This window comes from Magnolia sinica, chromosome 18 (genome assembly GCF_029962835.1).
Source record: "Magnolia sinica isolate HGM2019 chromosome 18, MsV1, whole genome shotgun sequence".
Lineage (NCBI taxonomy): Eukaryota > Viridiplantae > Streptophyta > Magnoliopsida > Magnoliales > Magnoliaceae > Magnolia > Magnolia sinica.
Window position 1 is genome coordinate 32,247,726 of NC_080590.1, and position 20,924 is coordinate 32,268,649.

The 20,924-nt window shown below is 39.8% G+C and overlaps 1 protein-coding gene across 1 annotated transcript; it reads left to right on the forward strand.

Annotated features, from left to right (window-relative positions):
* Positions 1-1,252: 1,252 nt before the first annotated feature.
* LOC131232504 (GRF1-interacting factor 1-like) lies at positions 1,253-20,318 on the forward strand. The gene is made up of 4 exons (XM_058228783.1): positions 1,253-1,445; positions 7,179-7,255; positions 19,149-19,233; positions 19,658-20,318. The coding sequence occupies exons 1-4, from the start codon at positions 1,356-1,358 to the stop codon at positions 20,090-20,092; spliced, it is 687 nt and encodes a 228-aa protein (XP_058084766.1). The 5' UTR covers positions 1,253-1,355; the 3' UTR covers positions 20,093-20,318.
* The last annotated feature ends 606 nt before the right edge of the window (positions 20,319-20,924 follow it).

Consider the following 20,924-nt stretch of genomic DNA (forward strand, 5'->3'; position numbering starts at 1 on the left):
CCGTCCATCTGTTGTGAAAGACCACAATTGGACCGTAACCTAAAGATAAGGAATATCCGAAACCTAGGTGGACCACACCAAACGAAAAAGCAGGAACGGAAACATCCACCCTTGAAACCTTCCTGGAGCTGACCATGATATTTATATGCTATCCAAACCGTTCATATGTTATTACCACTCAGATAAACTGTAGAAAAATATCATCACGATACAAAACTTCTGTCACCCCCGGAAGTTCAATACCTACTGTTCCTGTGGTATGGCACGCGTGAATTTTTCCTGCACCTGATATTTAGTTTCCTGCCCTATCACGCTCTTTCAAAACAGATGGATGGAGTGGATCTGTCAAGAAAATCTCAGTCGGACCCACACAACAGCCTAGTGTCGGTGCTACGTAGACCCACCATGATGTATGTATTTTATCCACGCCGTACATCCATTTTGAAAGATAATTTTACGGCTTATCCCAAAAATTAGGTAGATCTAAATCTCAGGTAGACCACACCATGGGGAAAAGCAGTGATTGAATATCCACCGTTAAAAACCTCCTACGGTTGACATCTAACCTATTGATTAGGTCATACAGGCTTGGGTGAAGGGAAAAAAATATATCAGCTTGATCCAAAACTTTTGTGGCCCCCAAAGAAAATTTTAACGGTGGGCGTCAATCTACACTGTGCTGTCCACTTGAGATTTGTATCAACCTCATTTTTGGGCTCATACCATAAAATGATCTGTAAGAATGGTTGGACGGCACGGATTAAACACATACATCGTAGTGGTGCCTACAGATCACCGACCACTAGCCATTGGCCGGTGGCAGAATCAGTAGCCAATCCGCTTCTCCCAACACCCTCTATCTCTCAGTCTTCTCCATGCTCGGGCGGAGACATTAACGCTCCGTACGTACTTCCGGTATTCGGTTAGTACTTCGCGGCGTCTACGTTATTGCATTATAAACCATTAATACGGTGGGGTTGAGTTTGGATGACCTACAAACGAAACATTCCCTATATTAGTAGTCTCTAACTATAGAATATTTGATCCTGACCGTCCATTTTTGGGTCAAGTATTATATATAGAATATTTTCCATCTGAGTGATTTTTTTTGTATATGAAAGCCATCCAAAGTGGGACCCATCGCATCAATGGTTCTGATCACTGATCCATAGCCCATCTCTATACAAAATGGAAGACCGAACGGTAACGTATAAACATTGCGGCCGAACATTCTATAAATCACTCTCTCTCTCTCTCTCTCTCTCTCTCTGCGCGGTTCTATAACTTCAACGAAAGCAAAGAGAAGAAAAGGCACAGTCGCTCTCGCCACCAAGGATAGAGAGAAGGAGATAGAGATGCAGCAGCACCTAATGCAGATGCAGCCCATGATGGGAGCAGCAACCTACCATAACCCTAACACTGTTACTACTGATATCATTCAACAGGTCTCTCTCTCTCTCTTACCATACCTTTCATTTCACTCTCTGCTTTCTTTTTTTTTCCCCATTTTTTCGATGCATTGGTTGTGGAAATGGTATTTTCTTTCAGGATTCATGCTCTGCTCTGTTTTGATTGCTTTGGTGATTTATGTCGAGTAGAAGACTTGTTTTCTTGATGCTTCTTGCTTTGTTTTTGGTGCATGCAGATGTTTTTCTTTTTCCTTTTTTGTTTTTAAGTGTTGGTGTTGTTTCTGAAGGAGTTCAGTAGGGTTTGAATGCTTGAGATTTATCACTGTTTTTTTTTTTTTTTGTTAGGGTTTAGGGTCATTGGTTTACTTGGTTTAGTTGGGGTTTTATCTGTTTGTTTCAATGACACGTGATTCTGCTAATTACTGAGTTTTATTTGTGACGAAAAGGGTAGTTCCTGGTTTTGGTACACACTGTTCAAGTGGGGCCCTGGTTCTATGATCCAGACTGTTGGCCTGATTGACGCATAACGAGAATTGTTCTTTCCCTGGAAATCTCCTTGACTGGAAGATCCTAGCTTTCTGAGATTTGGGTTTTTCTTTTTCAGTTTAATATGGATCGTCGTGGTGTTCTTTTCTTAGCTGTCTGTCTGCAGGCCAGTGATTAAGCGGTCGTGATTGTCCAATAGGGTAGATTTTTTGGGCGTGGTTCGTCTTTGGTGGGGTCTATCAGATCAATGGTCCGGATCATAGGATCGTCAGCCATGCTATTACATAGGGAGTGTGCAGAATAGGTAGAGACTTTTTTTTTCCTCGAACAGACAACCTTGCTTCCATATGATATTATTTTTGTTACTATCATAATCGTCGTTGTCATCATCAGTAAGGGGGTTTCTAGCATGTAGGTAGCTCCTGGATTAATATCACGTGAATTGAACAAAAATAGGGAATGTAGCTTGTTGGACCAAAAATGCAGGTTGTTCATAGGGTGGGTCCAGGCTCCTACTTGTCAAACTGGTGAACTTTTTTCACGTCCTAACGATTTTGCACTGCTGTCTTTGTTTTCTGTCATCCATTTGTAGGAGATGTTTCTACTCTAGACTGTTACAACAGGGCCAATCAGACAAAGGAGCATTTTGCGAAGCGTCTAATTCTCTTCTATTGTATAAAGAGTTCCTTTTTTTTTTTTCTTGGATTAGATTCTCCCTTTATGTAAAATGTATTGTTTTAGAGTGGCTTATGAGCTCTTCTAGCTTTGCTTGCTTGCCTGTGGGTATGTGGTGAGACCAGCAGCTCGATTGTCTGTTGCCAGCTCATCACCCTTGTAGTTTAGTGATTGGGTTAATCATGTTGAGCATTTTTTATTTTTTTTTGAGAGGAAACTTGGAATTTCATTAAATGAAAAGAGGAAAACAAAACGGGGAGAGAAGGGCCGCTGAGGAAGTGGCTACCAAACTCTCGCCGAAAAACAAACTACCAACAACAAGGAGAAAAAGAAAAAACAGCCCATTCGGTGATGAAGAAGTGGACTTTGGCCACTATGGATCCCACCGAATTGGAGGTTCCTTTGAAGCATCTTTCATTGCGCTCTTTCCAAATTGCCCACCAAACGGCAAGCAGGGCAAATCTCCAAAATTCAGATTTTTGCTTACCAATGGAGACCCCATGCCATGCCTTTAAGAGCATACCCGTAGAGTTTGGGAGGCACCAACAAACGTTGAACCAGGAGAAGACAGAGGCCCAGATCTGAGAGAGGATGGGGCAGTGGATAAAGAGGTGGTTAACCGATTCAGCGTCGCCCATGCAGCAGAGGCAGATGAAACTCAGCTTTTGTCAACAATGGAAGACATGCCAACAGACAGTCAACATACTACTTAGGAATGCTCCAATATAACATTGAATACACCTGAAAAACACACTGTAGATTCTTCTCTCTCTTTCTCTCTCTATTTTTTGGCCAAAAGATTTGAGCCGATTACGGTCCCAGTGGAGACATCCCATACAGATATTCAGGTGGTATCTTCCAGCCTCATGCTTATGTATCTAAATGCTATGTCCTAGTTGATGTTGTTGGGTTTAGTGGGGCCCACTTCATATTTTCGGTGTTTCTTTATGCAAATTATTCTACTAGATGATGTCATTTGGGAATGGCAAGAGGTCTCCTTGCAGTATTTATGGAGGTAAAGGACCTAGAGGAGATACCGATCATGTTGTTCTGAATATTTGTCTATCCACTTCGGATTTTCAATGTTCATGCATATGTTTCAATTAAGTGATGACATAAGGGAATATAGCAAAGGTTTTCCCCACAGTAGTTGTGCAGTTACAGTCTCTAGAAGAGGTGCTGATTGCCCATGTTGTTCTGAATATTAGCTACCCATTTTGAATTGACAGTGTTAGGTGATGCCATGGTGTCATTCGTGATTGTATCTCAGCCATATCTATGTCTAAATTCTTGACCTTCTACTTTTTCCCCCCATCAACCAGATGATGCTTTTCGGAATCATCTTGTATTTGTCATATCCTTCTTATTGAAGTCCATTATTGCAAATCAGAATTATTTATTTGAAGTGGTAGGTAGTTTATACAAATAATTAGTTTTTCTCCTGATAAATTTATATGAATACAAGGTTGCAGTTGTATCCACCATGACCCTCATATTTTTATAATGTTCAGTGGATATGTCAAAGATCTGCCATTAGGTGCAGCTGAGGATTATACTTCTGCTTCTATACATGTTGACCTCCCTATAAGCCTCAACTAGTCCTGGATTGGACATATTCAATGGTAGCACCAATGCACCATACACTTGTAGATGGATTTCTTGGTTTTGTATCTCAGCCTTGATTTTATCAGTAAATCGTTCTTTTTCTTATTCCAATTTTCTTTTCTATGCATTGATGTTGATTTGATATCTAAAATTGCAAGTGTGGTACATGAATTTTCCTCATTTGGCAAGCCTAGAATGTTCTCAGGTTATGGTTGCCATTGCTCACATTCAATACATGTTGATCAATGGGAATATTTGAATGTACTCATGTATGATGTAATAGGCATTAGGCTTACCCATTTGGTGTAATGATTTCCCAATATTTTACTAGTTGATAAGGTAAACTGAACACATCAAGGTATTTGTTGGTGGAAATTATTTGAAGAATTCACCGGTTTTATAATCTCAGGAACCTACCAAGAATACTTGTCTATTGTCAATGTTTTCAGCCCTGTTTGGTAGATGCCTAAAGATGAGTTCATCTCATTTTAGTTAACAGTGATTATGTATTAGAGATCTTGACATTATCACCGTTAACTAAAATGAGATGAACTCATTTTTAGTCGTTGAACAAATAGGGCCTTCAATCAAGGAAACTTTTTTAGGTTTTTCCCACTCAGCGATTCTTGGAACATCTCATGCGCATTTCCTTTCTTGTCCTTTGAAATTTTTTAATGAGTATCTTTTCTTGATTTATTAATGATTGGCAGTACAGACCTTTGCTTCCATTGTTGTGACAAAACAGCCAGTCAGGTTACTGAATGACAAGTGGTAAATTTATTTGGTTGATACTTAAATTTTTATTTATTTATTTATTTATTTGGTTGATATGCCTTATAGCTTTTGTTACTTGCATTTATACCGTGTTTGGAAGATTATTATTATTATTTTCGTTATATTCAATAGCAAGAAAACCATCGAGGCATCTGTTTGGTGAAAGGCTAATCTATGAGCTGATTCACTAATGTTGGAGAGGGTGCTAGAATAATTCAACTATATGAGAATTGGTTCTCTCATCTGTGATTTGTTTTGTGTACTCTATGCTCCATTCTATTTTTTTAGAAGGGAATTTTACAAAAACTACCTATTTAATATAGAATTTACATTTTAGTATCTTTTTGAAAAGGTTCTCAATAAGCTACCCCATTAATTTAAGTAATTAATAATTATCATTGGAGTACCTTCTGTTAGATTTCTTAATGGAAGTTGGGGTTGGCCGTGCGAGCGAAGGGGTTGGTGGCTCAAGTGTGCCCCACTATGATGTTTATGTGAAATCCATCCCAACAACTAGGCGCATCATCCCATGTTAGACCCAAGGCCCAAAAATCAGCCCCATCTGTGAATTAGGTGGTCCACACAATTGGAAACGATGTACAGAGCTACCCTCACCCTCCAAACTATTTGCCTTCATGGTCCCATGCCTAAATTTTGGTGTGGCATCTAATAGTTGGAATGGATTGCATATAATCATTGCGGTGGGCCTTGTAAAAATCAAGGGTGGACGTTTTCTCGTATTTGCTTTCTTTGGTGTGGCCCACTTGAATCATTGGTCAGCCTTTTTTTTTTTTTTTTTGCTGTGGGCCTAACGTGGGATTCATTAGGTCAGAGTGGATTTCACATACACATTATGGTGGGCTCCGAAAAAAAATCAAGTGTATAACATCCTTCTTGCAGCTGTTAAAAAAAAGAAATTTAAAGGGAATTTTACGAGACGCCCATCCTTGGTTTTTGACGGGTCCACCTTGATGTGTATGTGAGATCCACTCCAACCATTAGACGTGTAATCCCATGTTAGGCTCCAGGCTAAAAAAATCAGGCTGATTTGTGATTCAGGTGAGCCACACCAAAGGAAATAGTTGGGAGAGAGACGTTCACTCTTGATTTTTACAGAGCCCAACATGATGATCATATGAAATCCACTCCAACTGTTAGATGTCATAAAAATTTACGCCTGTGACCCAAACATCAGGCCCATCCATGAGTCATGTGGGCCACACCAAGGGAAACAGTTCTTGTGATCCACTTGAATCATGGATGGGGCTGATTTTTGGGTTTTGGGCCTAACATAGGGTGATGCACCTGGTGGTCGGGGTGGATTTCAAATAAACATCACGGTAGGGCCTACCCTAGCAAGCAACCCCTTGGCTCGCACCACCGACCCCAACTTCCGTTAAGAAATCTAATGGAAAGTACTCCATTGATAATTACTCAAATTGATGGGGTAGCATATTGAAAACATTTTTGAAAAAGGTACCGGGATGTAAATTCTATATAAAGCAGGTAGTTTTTCTTAAAATTCCCTTAATAGAATTAGATAGTTCCAATATATTAGCGAAGTTTAAACTACTAGGAAGTGGGAGTGGGAGTGGGAGCACGACTTTGAAGCGGAAGTGACTCATAGAAAGTTCCTACAGTAAAGGTTCAATCTCCACAGGTGCCACAATTTCTTGGCATCTGTTGGACCCTTTGTTTTGGCCTGTTTTGGACACCACCAGCTTATGGGTGCCTCCTCATTCCTCATGCACATTCTCTCTTGCATGTAGGTTCGGCATTTGTACCTGTTGATGCGTTGCACTTGTGACAGTCTTCTTGTTGCAGATGAGAATATTCTCTTGGGAAATTACCTCTTGCTTTAGATTTGTTGTCGAAAATGAATTGAGAAGTAACTTCCCTATGGCATCCTGATAATTTTGTTTTTCTGACTCAGCTTGCTCACTTCTCACCTTCCATAAAAATTTTGGGTCGTCTTATTTCCATTTACTAGAACATCTACTCTTTTTTTTTTTTTTGAAAGATTAAGGAGCATCCTAAAAAAGCTAAAGAAAGGAAGAGAATTCCCGATACAAAGATAAGGGCACGATGGCTCTGAAATCACAAGCTCAATAACCAAGGAATTATCCACGTCGAGGGGTTAAACGAAATGTTGACCCCCCCTCTCCGAAGCATCTACTTCACCCTTTTATAATTGTACATTAACTTCATTCTGCCTTTCTGTTTGTGCAGTATTTGGATGAGAACAAGTCGCTGATTCTGCAGATACTCGACAATCAGAGCGCAGGGAAACTGAATGAGTGTGCTGAGTAAGTATCTTTTCCAGTAATTTGATACTACAATGTGGTCATAGTATTTCTGTTGGATCTCCTTGAGAGGTTGGTGTACAGTCTACCTTTGGCTGACTAGAAAACTGATTTTTTTCACATTTCTTCATTGACTTAGTTGTTTCCTTTTTAGCATAAGAAAATAATAGTATGTCGAATCTTGCATACTGAGTTTCCTCTTTCTTTGAGGGATTAACCTGTATAATGTTGTATAGTTGAGCTTCTTGCTTTTGCTTACCTGCAGCATCCTGATTCTGAGTATAAGGAATGAAGTTAACATTTCTTGTACACAAGTGCAGTAGATCATCACATCTTCCTGATGAAGTTTGAATTATAAGCATGTCCACATGAAATGTGGATATGTCGCTTGTAACAAGTGTCATATGACATGGTTAAGGTACCATTTGTTTGTACTCCAGAACACAAATGAAATAAAAATTCATTGTGAAATGTAGAAGTATCTGTTTCTGTGTGCATTTGGGGCACCCTGGAAATGACTATTTTCACCCCAAATCAAAAGAGAAAGTGGGTATTGAGATTCGGGCTGAACTCAAGCACCTGCATAATGCTGATACAGTTTTCCACACACCAAACTCTCTGCAGAATGGATGGTTATCCATTCTATCAAAATATTTATTTTGCCCTTTATTTGGTGTACATCCAAATGCACCCTAAAAGATTTGCATGGCAGTTTTGATTTTTTCTTTTGAAAGGTAATCACTAGTTATTAGAAAAAGAAAAAAGAGAGACATCAGCGGTACAACAAAACAGCTAACCTAAGGAAGACTGAGCTGAAACCCACACAAAGAAAAACAACCAGCAGACTGGAAGCTACAGCAGAGACACTAGGAAATAAGATCACAACAAACAGGGCCTGAACATATGACCCTGATATTAGCTTTAGCCTCTTATCGACTATGAGGAACGCTGGCCTGGTATCTCCCACTTTGGAAAGCCGATCAGCTTACTGATTTGCTTTCCTGGGAACATGTTTGAAGTAAACCTCCCACCCATTGCTTACTCAAGAACATCATTGGTGAGATCCGCGATCATTCATGGACTGAGAACAAAACAGATGGGATGCTTCTAAAATTCACATCTGCTTTGGACCACGTAGCAAGCTGCCTGAAAATACAATCAATAAGACTCCTGATTATTGCTTGTTTTTTTTTTTTTTTCCTTCGAAGATTCTAGCATTTCTTTAGTCTCATATGACCCACAAAGTGATGTGCCCAACAAATTGCAACATCTTGTTTTCAATCGCAAGCACCTGTAAACCAGCCAGCAGCGTGATTGACAAGTCTCCAGGACCCCATTCCAGACCAAACTTCCTAATCACAACCCCGCCAAGTTTCACTGGACAACGGACAGTGAAGCAGGAGGCGATTCACTGATTCTTCAGCAGAGCAGGATATGACACATCTGTCAAGGATAATCGAGTCTTGTTTCTTAAGATTATCAATGGTTAGGATTTTCTGTAAACAGGCCAGCCAAACAAGCACTTTGACTTTTAGGAGGACTGCAGCCTGCATATTGTTGTGAAAGGGGACACAACATCGCTAAGATCATCAGCCAAAAACTTAGCCATGAATGAGACAAAAAATAGTAAAAAAAAAAGAACTCCACTTGATGAAGCCTTCCATATTCTTGTATCAGTTCCTTCGACTGGAATGTAGACCCCTCTTAAGCATATCCATCATCAGAGCAAATGAGACAATCTCTTCATCTTTAAGATCTCGACGAAAAGATGGGCACCATTTGTAAGACCCCGTCCCTTCCGTACCTTTTTCGAGCACTTGTACACGATGTCCAACATCCTTGTCGGGCCCGGATTGGCCGTGCGTAATATGCATCCGGCTAACTGGGACCCTCGAGACCCCTTCCATATCGACCGTCCCACCACTGTCGTTGCAGAGGTGCCACCCACACATCCGTGTGGTGCTTCTTTGGCGAGATACGCCGCGAATAATCTTGTATATTATGTGCACATGACGCTATACTTTTCAATTCGCATATGTGAGCCACACATGCTTCTAACACATGATGAGATAATCTCTACCCATGTGCATGATATCATATTCCTATATTCCCATCTCTTATGATTATTATTTCATAAGATACAAGTCAACTCTTACATCATCTTTTCATACCACACCTTATTGATGACCTCATCAAACTATACTATCCCATGCTCTTCGTCAATTACCATTAAGTTTTAAATATAGATTAATTACTTTAATTTTAGCCTAAGACAACTATAATTGCATTAATTACCTTAATTTTAGCCTAAGATAACTATAATCGCATATACCCCATTTGACAACATCTTTAGTAAGTTCTCTATAAATTCATCCCTTACTCAATTTTCATTCATTTTCTACACTGAGAGAGAGAGAGAGAGAGAGAGAGAGAGAGAGAGAGAGAGATCTTGGTGAGCCATCCTTTAATCTTAACCTTTGATTGAAGCCATCAAGGTGAGAACACCCCCCTCACTTGTCTTTTGGTATGTTTTCTTTAGTTTGGTGGATGATGATGATGATTGAGGGACCCAATGATTGTGGGTCCCACTAAGATGTTTATATGGCATCCATCCCATTCAACAAATCCCTTATGTGTGATTGAAGGGAAGACAAAAATCAGCTTGTCCTAAAGCTTGTGGGACCCACTAATCATGGGCCCCACCATGATGCTTATCTGCGATCTGGCCAGTTTATTCAGTAACCAAGATCACTCCACAACTCTCTCTCTTACTTATTGTGGAAAATGGATGAAAAATGGGCAAGGGAGGGATTTATAGAGAAATGACTAAAGATGTTGTTAGATGGGGTTAATGCAATTATAGTTGTCTTAGGCTATGATTAAGGTAATTAATCCATAATTAAGACTTAATGGTGATTAAAAGATAGCATGGGATGATATGACTTGATGAAGTCATTATTAAGGTGTGGTATGGAGATATGATATAAGAGTTGACCTATAGCTTATGAAATGATAATCATGGGAGAGGGATGTATGAGAAGATGACATCATGCACATGGGTAGAGATTCTCTCACCCATGTGTGGGAAGCATGTGTAGCTTACATGTGTGGATCGGAAAGTATGGTGCCATGCACACTTGATATACAGGATTCTTCGCGGCGTATCTCGCCAACGAAGCACCGTACATATGTGCGGGTGACACCTCTGCGACCGCAACAATGGGGTGGTTGATGTGGCAAGGGTCTCGGGGTCCCGGTTAGTAGGGTGCATACTACACACGGCTAGTCCGGGCCCGCCAAGGATGCTGGAAAAGGTACGGAAGGGACGAGATCTTACACCATGCCAATCCTGCTAAAGACAAGTGACTATTTGCAAAATCCTTGCACCTTTCTAATTTGAGATAGACAAGAGGTCTTCAAACAACTTGATGAGAGTGGATTCCCTACACCAAAAGCGAATTGAAGTTCTCGAGCCCACACGAAGTCTGAAAAGATTATCACAAAAATGATGTGCCCAAGCCCTTCAAATGGAAGACCCAGAAGAACAAGAGGCCAAAGAGTGTCCCAACTGTCATCGGCCAATTCATTCTTAGCGGATAAAACTGACTTGAGCCTTGAATCTTCACTAGTACCCAGATGCCACCACCATTTTCCTAAAAGGGAAATGTTAGTCTTTTTAAGGGATCTAATGCGTAAATCTTGCTTAATGGTCTACTTCTTCCCTCGTAACTAAATGAAACTGGAAGCAATTAGTTACCTACATGATTTTTTTTTCCCTCTTTTGGATTTCTAGTTTTGCTGCATACTTCACATGGCATCTACAAAATAGCTAGCAAGAAGATTGGCAAGGTAGCTAGGAGAGTCTTAATTGGCAACACTAAGACGTAAGACCCTGCAACCAAATTCGCTAGTGATTGCCTGAAGAGCCTCATTATCCAGCAGGAATTTAAGAAAAAAGTGTATCTTTCATAGTAGGTGATGGGGCATGAGTACCTATGGTGTCGCAGGGAATCCCTTTGCAAAGGTTTTAGAAGACTTTTATGATATTACATCCGACAAAGGAAAGAGCATTTCAAGATGCTTCCAAAAGGGTGGAGGGTGCTGGATATGGATGCCAAGATTTCGCAAGGATTAATCGGATGAGATGTAAGAATTTGTACACTTGTAGGAGAAGTTACAACTTACAAATATGTACATTATAGCCGGACAAGAGAGACATGTGGTGCTGGAATTCTGAGAAAAAAACGGTCATTCTCAATAATGCAGGGGCATTTTCACACCGTGCTCGAGTGAGGTCGCCTGTGGGATGTAGGAGCACACTAGGGTTGGGCAGGGCCCACGGGGGAGGTCTTGTGTTCAAGACTCCTCACCGGGGGTGATTAATGCGCATTTCATATCGGGCTTAAGTGGGGTAGCCTGTGGGATGCGGGGACACATTCATGGTGGGCGGCCCATGTGAAGCGATACCCATGTGATTTGAGACCCACGAGGGGGCTTCGGCCGATGTCCTAACCCATGAGATGTGAGGCCTGGGCTATGAGATAAAGGGATTAATTCACCATACTCTAACAGTTCGAGCTTTTAGAGCAAGTGGTTAATTGTCCTGCATCACTCAGTTAAATCATTCTATCACTGTAGATGGGAGGGAAGATAGACCAAGGTTGAAAGAAAAAATATGGCATTTTCTGGGTGCACCAAAGGTGGTGGTGCTAGGATGGCTAGCATCAAAAGGAAAATTGCTCACAATAGACAAACATTGTTAAAGAAAGATGATCATGATTTATTACAGACATATATCTAATGTGTGTGGGGGACAAGGAGTCTATTAATCATATGTTTCATTTGTTCTGAATTTGTGTCTAAAATTTGGAAGTCTTGAACCTCTTTGAATGGAGTGGGTCTTGTTGGAATCGATTGCATCGTTGCTTTTTAGCTTGGAAGGAGATGGTATTTGAGAAGAAAGAACAGCACTATAGTGGATAGTTTCATTGCTATCTACTATTTGCTAAATATGGAAAAAAACAAACAGTAGAATTTTCAATGATAAAATGGTAAGGGAGGGGCGATTTTCCATAGGGTCAAGGTGTGGGTTTCCCTATTTAGAGGTTGTAATATAGAAGATGTTGAGGCCTGTCTCCTGGTAGAATAAGTAGTCTTGGTTGCCTTTATTGATTTCTCCCTTCTTTTGCATTGTCTGTATAGTAGCTGTATATAGTTTTCTTTTTTAGTAATATAATTTGTGTTCAGAAAATTATTTACCACAGTTTCTTTTAGGGATAATCTAAATGAAGGCGGCTCCGAGGGGCTTGCATAAAAATGACTCATTATATAATTCCATGAAAACCTTTGTAAGATCTGATCTGATGGTCTCCTGATGAAAAGTGAGAAACAAAACCGTCTGCTCGAACACTTGACGGCCTTTCCGGTTGAAAACTGCTGCCCTAATTTCTTCTTCCTGAATTCAGCCTCCAGGCTATCCAATTGATGATCAGACATGGTGCCAAAAGAAACACCATTGGTTGGGTGGAATTTGAATGCTTCTGAAAATAAGATCTCAGATATTTGAAATGAAAAGTTGCAAATATCATCTTTAATTTTAAGGGCAGTTCCCTCCTTTGGATACAAACTGAAATTAGATCTCATTCTAGCATTTGCTAGTTTGTGGAAGTAGGCCGTGTTACTATCGCTAGCTCAAATCTACTTATCACAGTGCTTCTGCTTCCACTGGATTTCCTTGCTTTTGGGAAGAGATCCCAGCAGTGCAGCAACCTCATCTTTTCAGATTTAGCTGGGTCAAGCAGGCCGCCACCTTCCTCCTCTTCTCTTTCAAGATCAGCAAACTCCTGCAATAGGATGTTTTTTTAGCATTCAGATTGCTGACTTCTGTCTTGCTTCACTCAAGTTCTGACTTGAGAAGGTGAAGCTTTTCGCTGAAAGATAAATCAGCTCCTCTGACAACCGTGAAAGAAGTCTAATCCTTCACCAGAGATTCAAAATGAGGATGATCTATCTACATGATTTTGAATACGAAAGGCCTTGGACTACAGGATTCAATTGTAGTGGGAAGGCATATGGGGTTATGAAATAGTCTCCTGGGAGACACTTGCTGGTTGCCCTCTGGGAAAGCATCCTCTCAGGATGATGGGATTAGAAAATGATCAAGATGTGTCATGATTGTATTATCTTGCAAATTGGACCACATTAATTTGGTCCCTTGGAGAGGAAGATTGATCGGGCCACATCTATCAATAAAGTCATTGAAATTCCTCATGCTCGTTGTGCTTTGTGACCCACCCCGCATCTCTTGCAGAGATTTGATGATGTTAAAGTCCCCACCTAGGCACCAAGGAACATTCCAGAGGGCCTGAATGCTATCTTGCTCCCAAAAAGAAGATCTCTGCCCAGGATCGTTTGGCCCATAAACAGTAGACGGGCACCACCGTTTACCCCCGAACTGACTTGAAAAGGATGGAAAGGGACCATCTCTCACCTATGGGGTCTTAGTCTTCTTTCTTAATTTGCATTGATTTCCATACACAGTTTGATTGTAATGATAATTTGGTTTTACGATGCCTTTGAAGCAGGCAGGCAGTTCTTCCTGCATAACTGGAAACGAAAGGGAATGGCTATCATTCTTAGATTTCTCCTGTCCCAAATGTTCTTGCACAGTAAAATTTCAGGTTAGAAGCAAGGGCAGTGTCCTGATCAGGATTAAGCAGGAATATTTATCACGGATTCATTCAACATGGATTGGACACAATGGAAGCCTATGATTTTGTCTGCTATCAGTCGGTGTTAATGTTTCTCTTCTTCAGATGATAATCCTAGGAGAGTCAGGAGTGGGTAGGGATAGTCCATAAAAAGAGATGTGGTTCCTTGTATTTTGTTGGACCGTGGCCTTCATGCATACAATTTTTTTCTGTGACTTGATTTATTAAAAAAAATAGGTACCGGTGACATGTGGCATGTGCCTAGCATCAAAGTGCTGGGCATGGTAGTATCCAAAAATGTAGGCTGGGGGGGCACTTCTGTTCATGAATGAATAATAGTTTAATTAAATAAATAAAATTACAAATGAAAAAAAAAATGAAAAAAAAATAAAAATGACGAAAGTATGAAAGAATATTTGTATAGTTGAACTAATTACTAATAATCTAAAATAACATATAACAATCGATTAACAAAACATTGGGAAGAGCTTGTGCTTTTTTGTTTTTTTTTGGGTATATAGATCATAGTGCCTATAATGAAAAATGTCTAGAGAGAGAGAGAGAGAGTCTTTTGTGAGCAGTATTGTCAAAATCCTATGATATATGATTTTAGTCAAATCTTAAGCAAAACGATATGATCCCAACCTTGAATCCCTTTTTATATGAATCCTCCTATGATTCTATGATTTGAATCCTACGATTTACAATTCAAATTATACTTGTTCTCTTCTAATTTTAAGCTTCCCTCGGTTTTCATTTTATGTTTTTAAATCAGTGGGGACTTTATGAATCGTTTGGAAAAGGTAAATTATTTTATTTGTTCTTTATAAGAGATTAAATGATATATATTCTCTTCAACATTAAATCATATACCTTTTTTTTTTTGTAATTTTTTACTTATTAACTAGTCGAAACACCAAATTGATGTATGACTTACCCATAATGTTTTTATGAATGATTACAATCATGTTCACTTATCACTTATGTAATATGGAATGATGTATAAAAATCAAAATATCTTTTTTCTTTGGTCTATAGTATCAAAATCCGCTTTTCCACCACGATTTTACATTTAAGAAAGGTAACAAGAATCCTTCAAAAAAAGAAAAAGAAAAAAAAAGAAAGGTAACAAGAACAAAATTTATTAAAGAAACCTTGTATGTTTTTCAAGCGAAATTTCTTGAAAGACAAAAAATAAAGGAATAAGTATCCTTTAATACTATCATGACATGGTATTACTTGGTGCTCATTGATGGGAAAAGGAAGATAGATGAGTGTTTTTTTTTTAAAAAAAAAACTGATTTATTTATATTTTTCATACATATTTTCTTGATTTTTTAAAAAGAAAATTGTAAAAAATCTTATGATTTGCGATTCAATATGATTCAACCCCTATTATGATTTGTGATATGAGAATGATTTTGTGAACATTGTTTGTGAGTAGTTTCTTCAATAACAAGAGAATGTATGTAGACTTGCGGGCTTGGGCATAGGACTGAGGGAGGGAGGGAGAATATGTGTGGACACCTCACGTAAAGTTTCTTTTCGTTGACATCACTTTGAAACTTCGTTGATACAGATTTTGAAGCATCATGTTGTGTCTAAGACCCTACCCCTCGATTGATCATAAGGGATCTTTGATCGACCCACAAGGGACCACGTGTGGGCTCCCATTGGATGATCGGAGGGAGGGATCTTTATGAAAAATATGTGCAGACACCTCCCTTCACAATACTCGGTGACATCACTTTGAAACTTTGTCCATGTAGAATCATAGATTAAAGAGAGAAGAAGAGGAGAAGAGAAGGCCGGTAGAAGAGAGGAAAAAGTGTTAGGGTTGGACATCCCCACTCTTCCCCTTATATTAGTAATAAAGACCAAAAAGTACAAAAATACTCTCACTAAACTAATATTAACACTAAATCTAAAAGATAAAAAAGCTAGGTGGGCTGTACAGTGAGATGGCCCACATTCACATCTATTAGGTAGGCTGTACAGTTGTATGACCCTCATCCTTATGCGTTAACACTCTCCCTCAAACTAGAGCATAGATGTTATCGATGCGAGCTTGGAGTATATGTGTTTAGACTGACTATGAGGAAGGGCTTTGGTGAATACATGAACTGGTTGATCATGAGACTGGACAAATGGTATAGATGTAGAGATTTCACCACTAGAAACCTTTTCATATATAAAGTGACAGTCAACTTCAATATGTATAGATCTTTCATGATAGACTGGATTATTTACAACGAGGGATGCTACTTGATTATCACAAAACAATTGCATGGGTAGATTCACCACAAAACCCCATTTCCTGCAATAGTCTCTTGATGTTGGGATAAAGGGACAATATATAGAGCTAATGTATTAATTTTTTGTAGTTATGACTAGTTCTCTGGGTAGGTTTAAAGCTACTGCTTGGGCTACGGTTTGGATATTTTTAATGGATTGTTCTTTTGGATATCCCTAGATCCTAGATAAATAGTAGACATGGAGTTCAAAAGCCCTGACTGATCTGGAGCTCAATTCTATGACAGGATCAGCTTGAAGACTTGGACAAGTCTTTACTTGACTCAATACGATATTTAATAGTCAAATTAATAACATTTATAAATGCTTAAATTAGTTTTGTATAGATAATATGTATGTATATGTGTGTGTAGTTGAAAAAAGAAAACAAACATCTATCTTGTAGCATGCTGGTTAGAAGCATTAATCACTCTGGAAATGGACTTGTGCTTAATACGTGCCTCTCACTTTTTTTTTTTGGAACAAACTGTTCCTAGGAAAGTGACTTGGTTCAACTTGTCGCAAGTTGTACCTATTTCAAATCCTACTCTAGGCATTATGTGTGCACAATATCTGACGGGCCCTGATGCATGTGCCATGGCCCAAAAAGCTGGTAGTCCAATCATCAGAAGGGGCACATGTCTCTGAAAAATTGTGGGCATCTAAAAGAATTTACCAGTTGCATTGATTGTATATATGTGGTTGATGATCACACCTGCCTGATGAATTACTTGGATTTCGCAAATGCGCCGCATTGGCATGTGTGGAACTTGCATTAGCCATATCAGCATAGACTTTTTTTATACCATGGATGCTTCAGTAAATGTTGCATGGATAGGACTGATGAATACAAGATTGAACAAATTGACATGTGCCTTAACTGCAGGTAATTTTGCTCACTTGTTGTGATATTCAGAATCTGCCATCATTATTAGTAACGAAAAATATAGTACATGTTTTTTTGCTTGCTCTGATAATTAGAAATGCATTTGAGGGAACTTAGTAGCACCAATAGGTAATATCCTTTCAAAAGAACAAAAGAAGCACCGATATGTAATAAGATGAGGGAAAGTAGACAAATATGGTTTGGCTATGTGCTACAGAGATGAAGAACTGCGCTGGGTAGGAGTGAGTGGGTTCAAGTTGGAGGCTCTGAAAAGGCAAGGGAAAGGCCCAAAAGGATGTGGGTGTAAGAAAAGACTTGATGACGTATTATGGTTTAACTGAGGATATGGTCCTTAATAGAGTGGAATGGCCAACCCTAATTAGTTGGGTTAAGGCTTAGATAATGCTGATGATGATTTTTCTTGCACCGAGTATTATCTTGTTACAATTGGCACATTCATCTGTGTTCCTAGCATTCATGTTAGTAGACATTGTGAACCTTCTATTATAGTTTTTGACCCTCTAATTAGATCCTTACCGGAGCCCATAGCCAGCAACCTTAGTTTTGATATGAAATTCATTTGGAGTGATAAACCATATAATATTATTGTAACCCGACCCTAGTTTTCTTAATTTCTATGTGGGGGAATGGGTTAGAGAAGCACTGGCAGGATTTTTCCAAAACTAGAAAGAACAGTTTGGCTCTGATTCTGTTTCATATCAACGGAAGAGGAAGTACACCCAAGGGATTGGTGATCCAAATTATTGCTTTGATGGGCCACACAGTGGATGGAACGTGCCCCAAAATCTTCCAAATTAAAGGATTCTAACCATCCAACCTTCAGCCTCTCTTCCGTACATCAATGCATCATTATCATCTAAGCCCTGTTGCAACTTGCAACTAATTGGGGTCTGCTACACGAATCCTGTTCTGCCATTTCACTCTATCGAGGACCACATCCTCAGTTAAACCATAAGTCAGTATATCTTTTCCATACCATTGCTCTATTTTCCCTTAGCCGGACATATATGAGACATTAGTCACAAGATTAGAATATTTTTGGCTCATCAGCTACATTCCTGGTGGGCCCATCAAATCATCAATTTTAGACGACTGAACCATCAGCCTCACATGTACAGACCATCAAAACTCCATTTTAAACCCTGTATTTTAAATTACCGGTATAATTTGCTTTAATGTTGGAAACTCTACATATTTAAGAAGATTGGAAAGAAAAAGGAAAGAAAGAAAGAAGAGAGAAAAAATAGTTATAAATTGGGAAAAACAGAAGTAAACCTGATTCAAGGGAAAAAGGAAGATAAAAGAAAAACTCGTCTCATTTAAGAAAGCTTTTGAGGGTGGTGTAAAGATAGAAATTTGTAATCCTTGTCCATTAATAGACTTGAGTGGGACTTGGGAAAAGGTATCATTTAGGGGGTGTTTGGATTGTAAGTTACTTAAGATAAGCGACTTATGCCTCAAGCAACTAATCTTTTCTACTTACTAAGCTGAAGTGAACAAGTAACTTATTTGGTGGTATCCAAATGGGCCCTTACCGCTTACTTGGAAATGATGGATTTGATAGAGGCAAAGAATGAGACTAACCCACTGTTTTCCTCATAAATACTAATGCATAGAGAAATTCTAACCCTTTCAGTTGAAGTTTTGTATTTTAATCTCATTCATATACAATACATACGCATATATGTTCAAATATGGCCAATTCTTTTTTGGTTAGTTTTATGGGTTCAAAACAGTATTAAGTGCAAACTTTTCATACTTCAACCTTTTGACATCTTTCTTCTCCAAAGGATCCCCTGGTTGCTTGTTTTGCTAACAATGGTATGGTCTGGGGCTCTGGGCGCATGAGGACATTATTCTCTTCCTCATGCATCAGGACCTAGGGAGTCCTCTCAATTGAATCTCTTCCGTTTTTCCCATATGTTTCTTGTGACATACTAGCTAGGACTTAACTGCAGGTGGGCTCAATACTATTTTGTCCTTGCAGGAATCAAGCAAAGCTTCAGAAGAACCTCATGTACCTGGCCGCCATTGCAGATTCTCAACCCCAACCACCCCCGATGCATGCTCAGGTATAATTACTTACCAGGTTATTGCACAATGCAGATTGAAATGGTGATCCATACCCATTCAAAAGAAGAAGAAGAAGAAAGTTGAGATCTGTGCCATTTATTTGGCGGGTCCCACCACAAAACACACCCAAGCCCAAGAAAGCAGGATGCTCTACCCATGAAGTTGGTCCTATTCCCACATGTACATTTAATATGGAACGGTGGCCAACTCTTCTAACCATCCCTTTTTTCAATATTCATGGCCCTTTTGATGAGTGCACCTGGCTAATTTTTGGGGTAGGGCATGTTCATGGTGGGCCCCATGTCAAATGGTTTGGGTTTCACACACCTGCAGTGGATCTCCCATTCAATCTGCTTTAGAGTTTCCTTTTTCCTTCTTTTTCTTTTTTGTCGTCTATCTAAGATGAAGTACATCTTTGTACAGTTTCCACCCAATGCTGCCATGCAGCAAGGTGCGCGTTACTTGCAACACCAGCAGGCACAGCAGATGACTCAACAATCACTCATGGCCGCCCGTTCTTCGATGCTGTATGCTCAACAACCACTGTCTGCGTTACAGCAACAGCAAGCCTTGCATAGCCAGTTGGGCATGAGCTCTGGAGGGAACAACGGACTCCACATGCTGCATGGTGAGACTGGAGTGGGAGGGAATGGAGGCCTTGCAGCTGGAGGTTTCCCCGACTTCCGACGCAATGCTGGGGAAGGGATGCAGGGTGCAAGCAGTGGAATTACGGGTGCCGGTAAGCAAGATCCCGCGAGTGCGGGATCTGCTGAAGGGCGAGGTGGCGGTGCAGGAGGTCAGAATGGAGACGGGACTGAGCCGTTGTATCTGAAAGGCCCTGACGATGAAGGTAACTAATTGATTAGGGGTGGTGGTGGGCTATGTGAAAGATAGTGTCAAGTCACAGGTAGGCTGCTGTTAACATGTAGGGAGTTTGAGATCTAAAGACGAATCACTTGTTAGAGCTTTTGTGTTTGATGGTGATTGTGGGCCACTAAAACATGTTTTTAGTTTTCTTGTAAATTTGTAGCTTCTGTAGTGATGGATGGTGCTTTGATCTTACTTCTTTCCATATTCCCTCCAATCCTTTTTGAGTACCTTGCTAAAGTTTGATTTTATACTCTCGCATTCAGGATACAATTGGCAAATGGTTGCTGATCAGGTTGTTGGTTTGGTGAGCCACAAAACATTTCTGAGTTTTGTTAGTTTTGAGTATGGATCATTCCTCCAAATGCTGCTTTTCCCAACAACTGATCAGATGCCTACCACAGTCCTTTCACATTCTCTGTTATATGGTCTATGTAGTGTGTTGGTGGCCCAATAGATCAACTGTGGTTATTAACACACGAGCCATGCATACCATGAGGTGGGAGCTGCCTATTTGCATGCATTTGTTAATACAGTTGGTGGATTTGATCTTTCATGCTGATGATGGTTAGGGAAACAAACATAATATGTAGTCCACTTGTGTATATTGTTCCCATAATATGATCTTGCATGCTGATAATTGTCAATGGGCCAGCCTGGCCCATCGGGCTTATGTGTCTTACCTACCAGAGTCTCAGCTCAAACACCTTAGGCATATGGGCAGCCCCTGTCGCTTGGTTGAGGCCTATGCATCTTCTAACATTGAGGCATGACAAGAGCCCATGTCTGATTTTCGGGCAAGGCGGCCTTGCATCTTCTAACA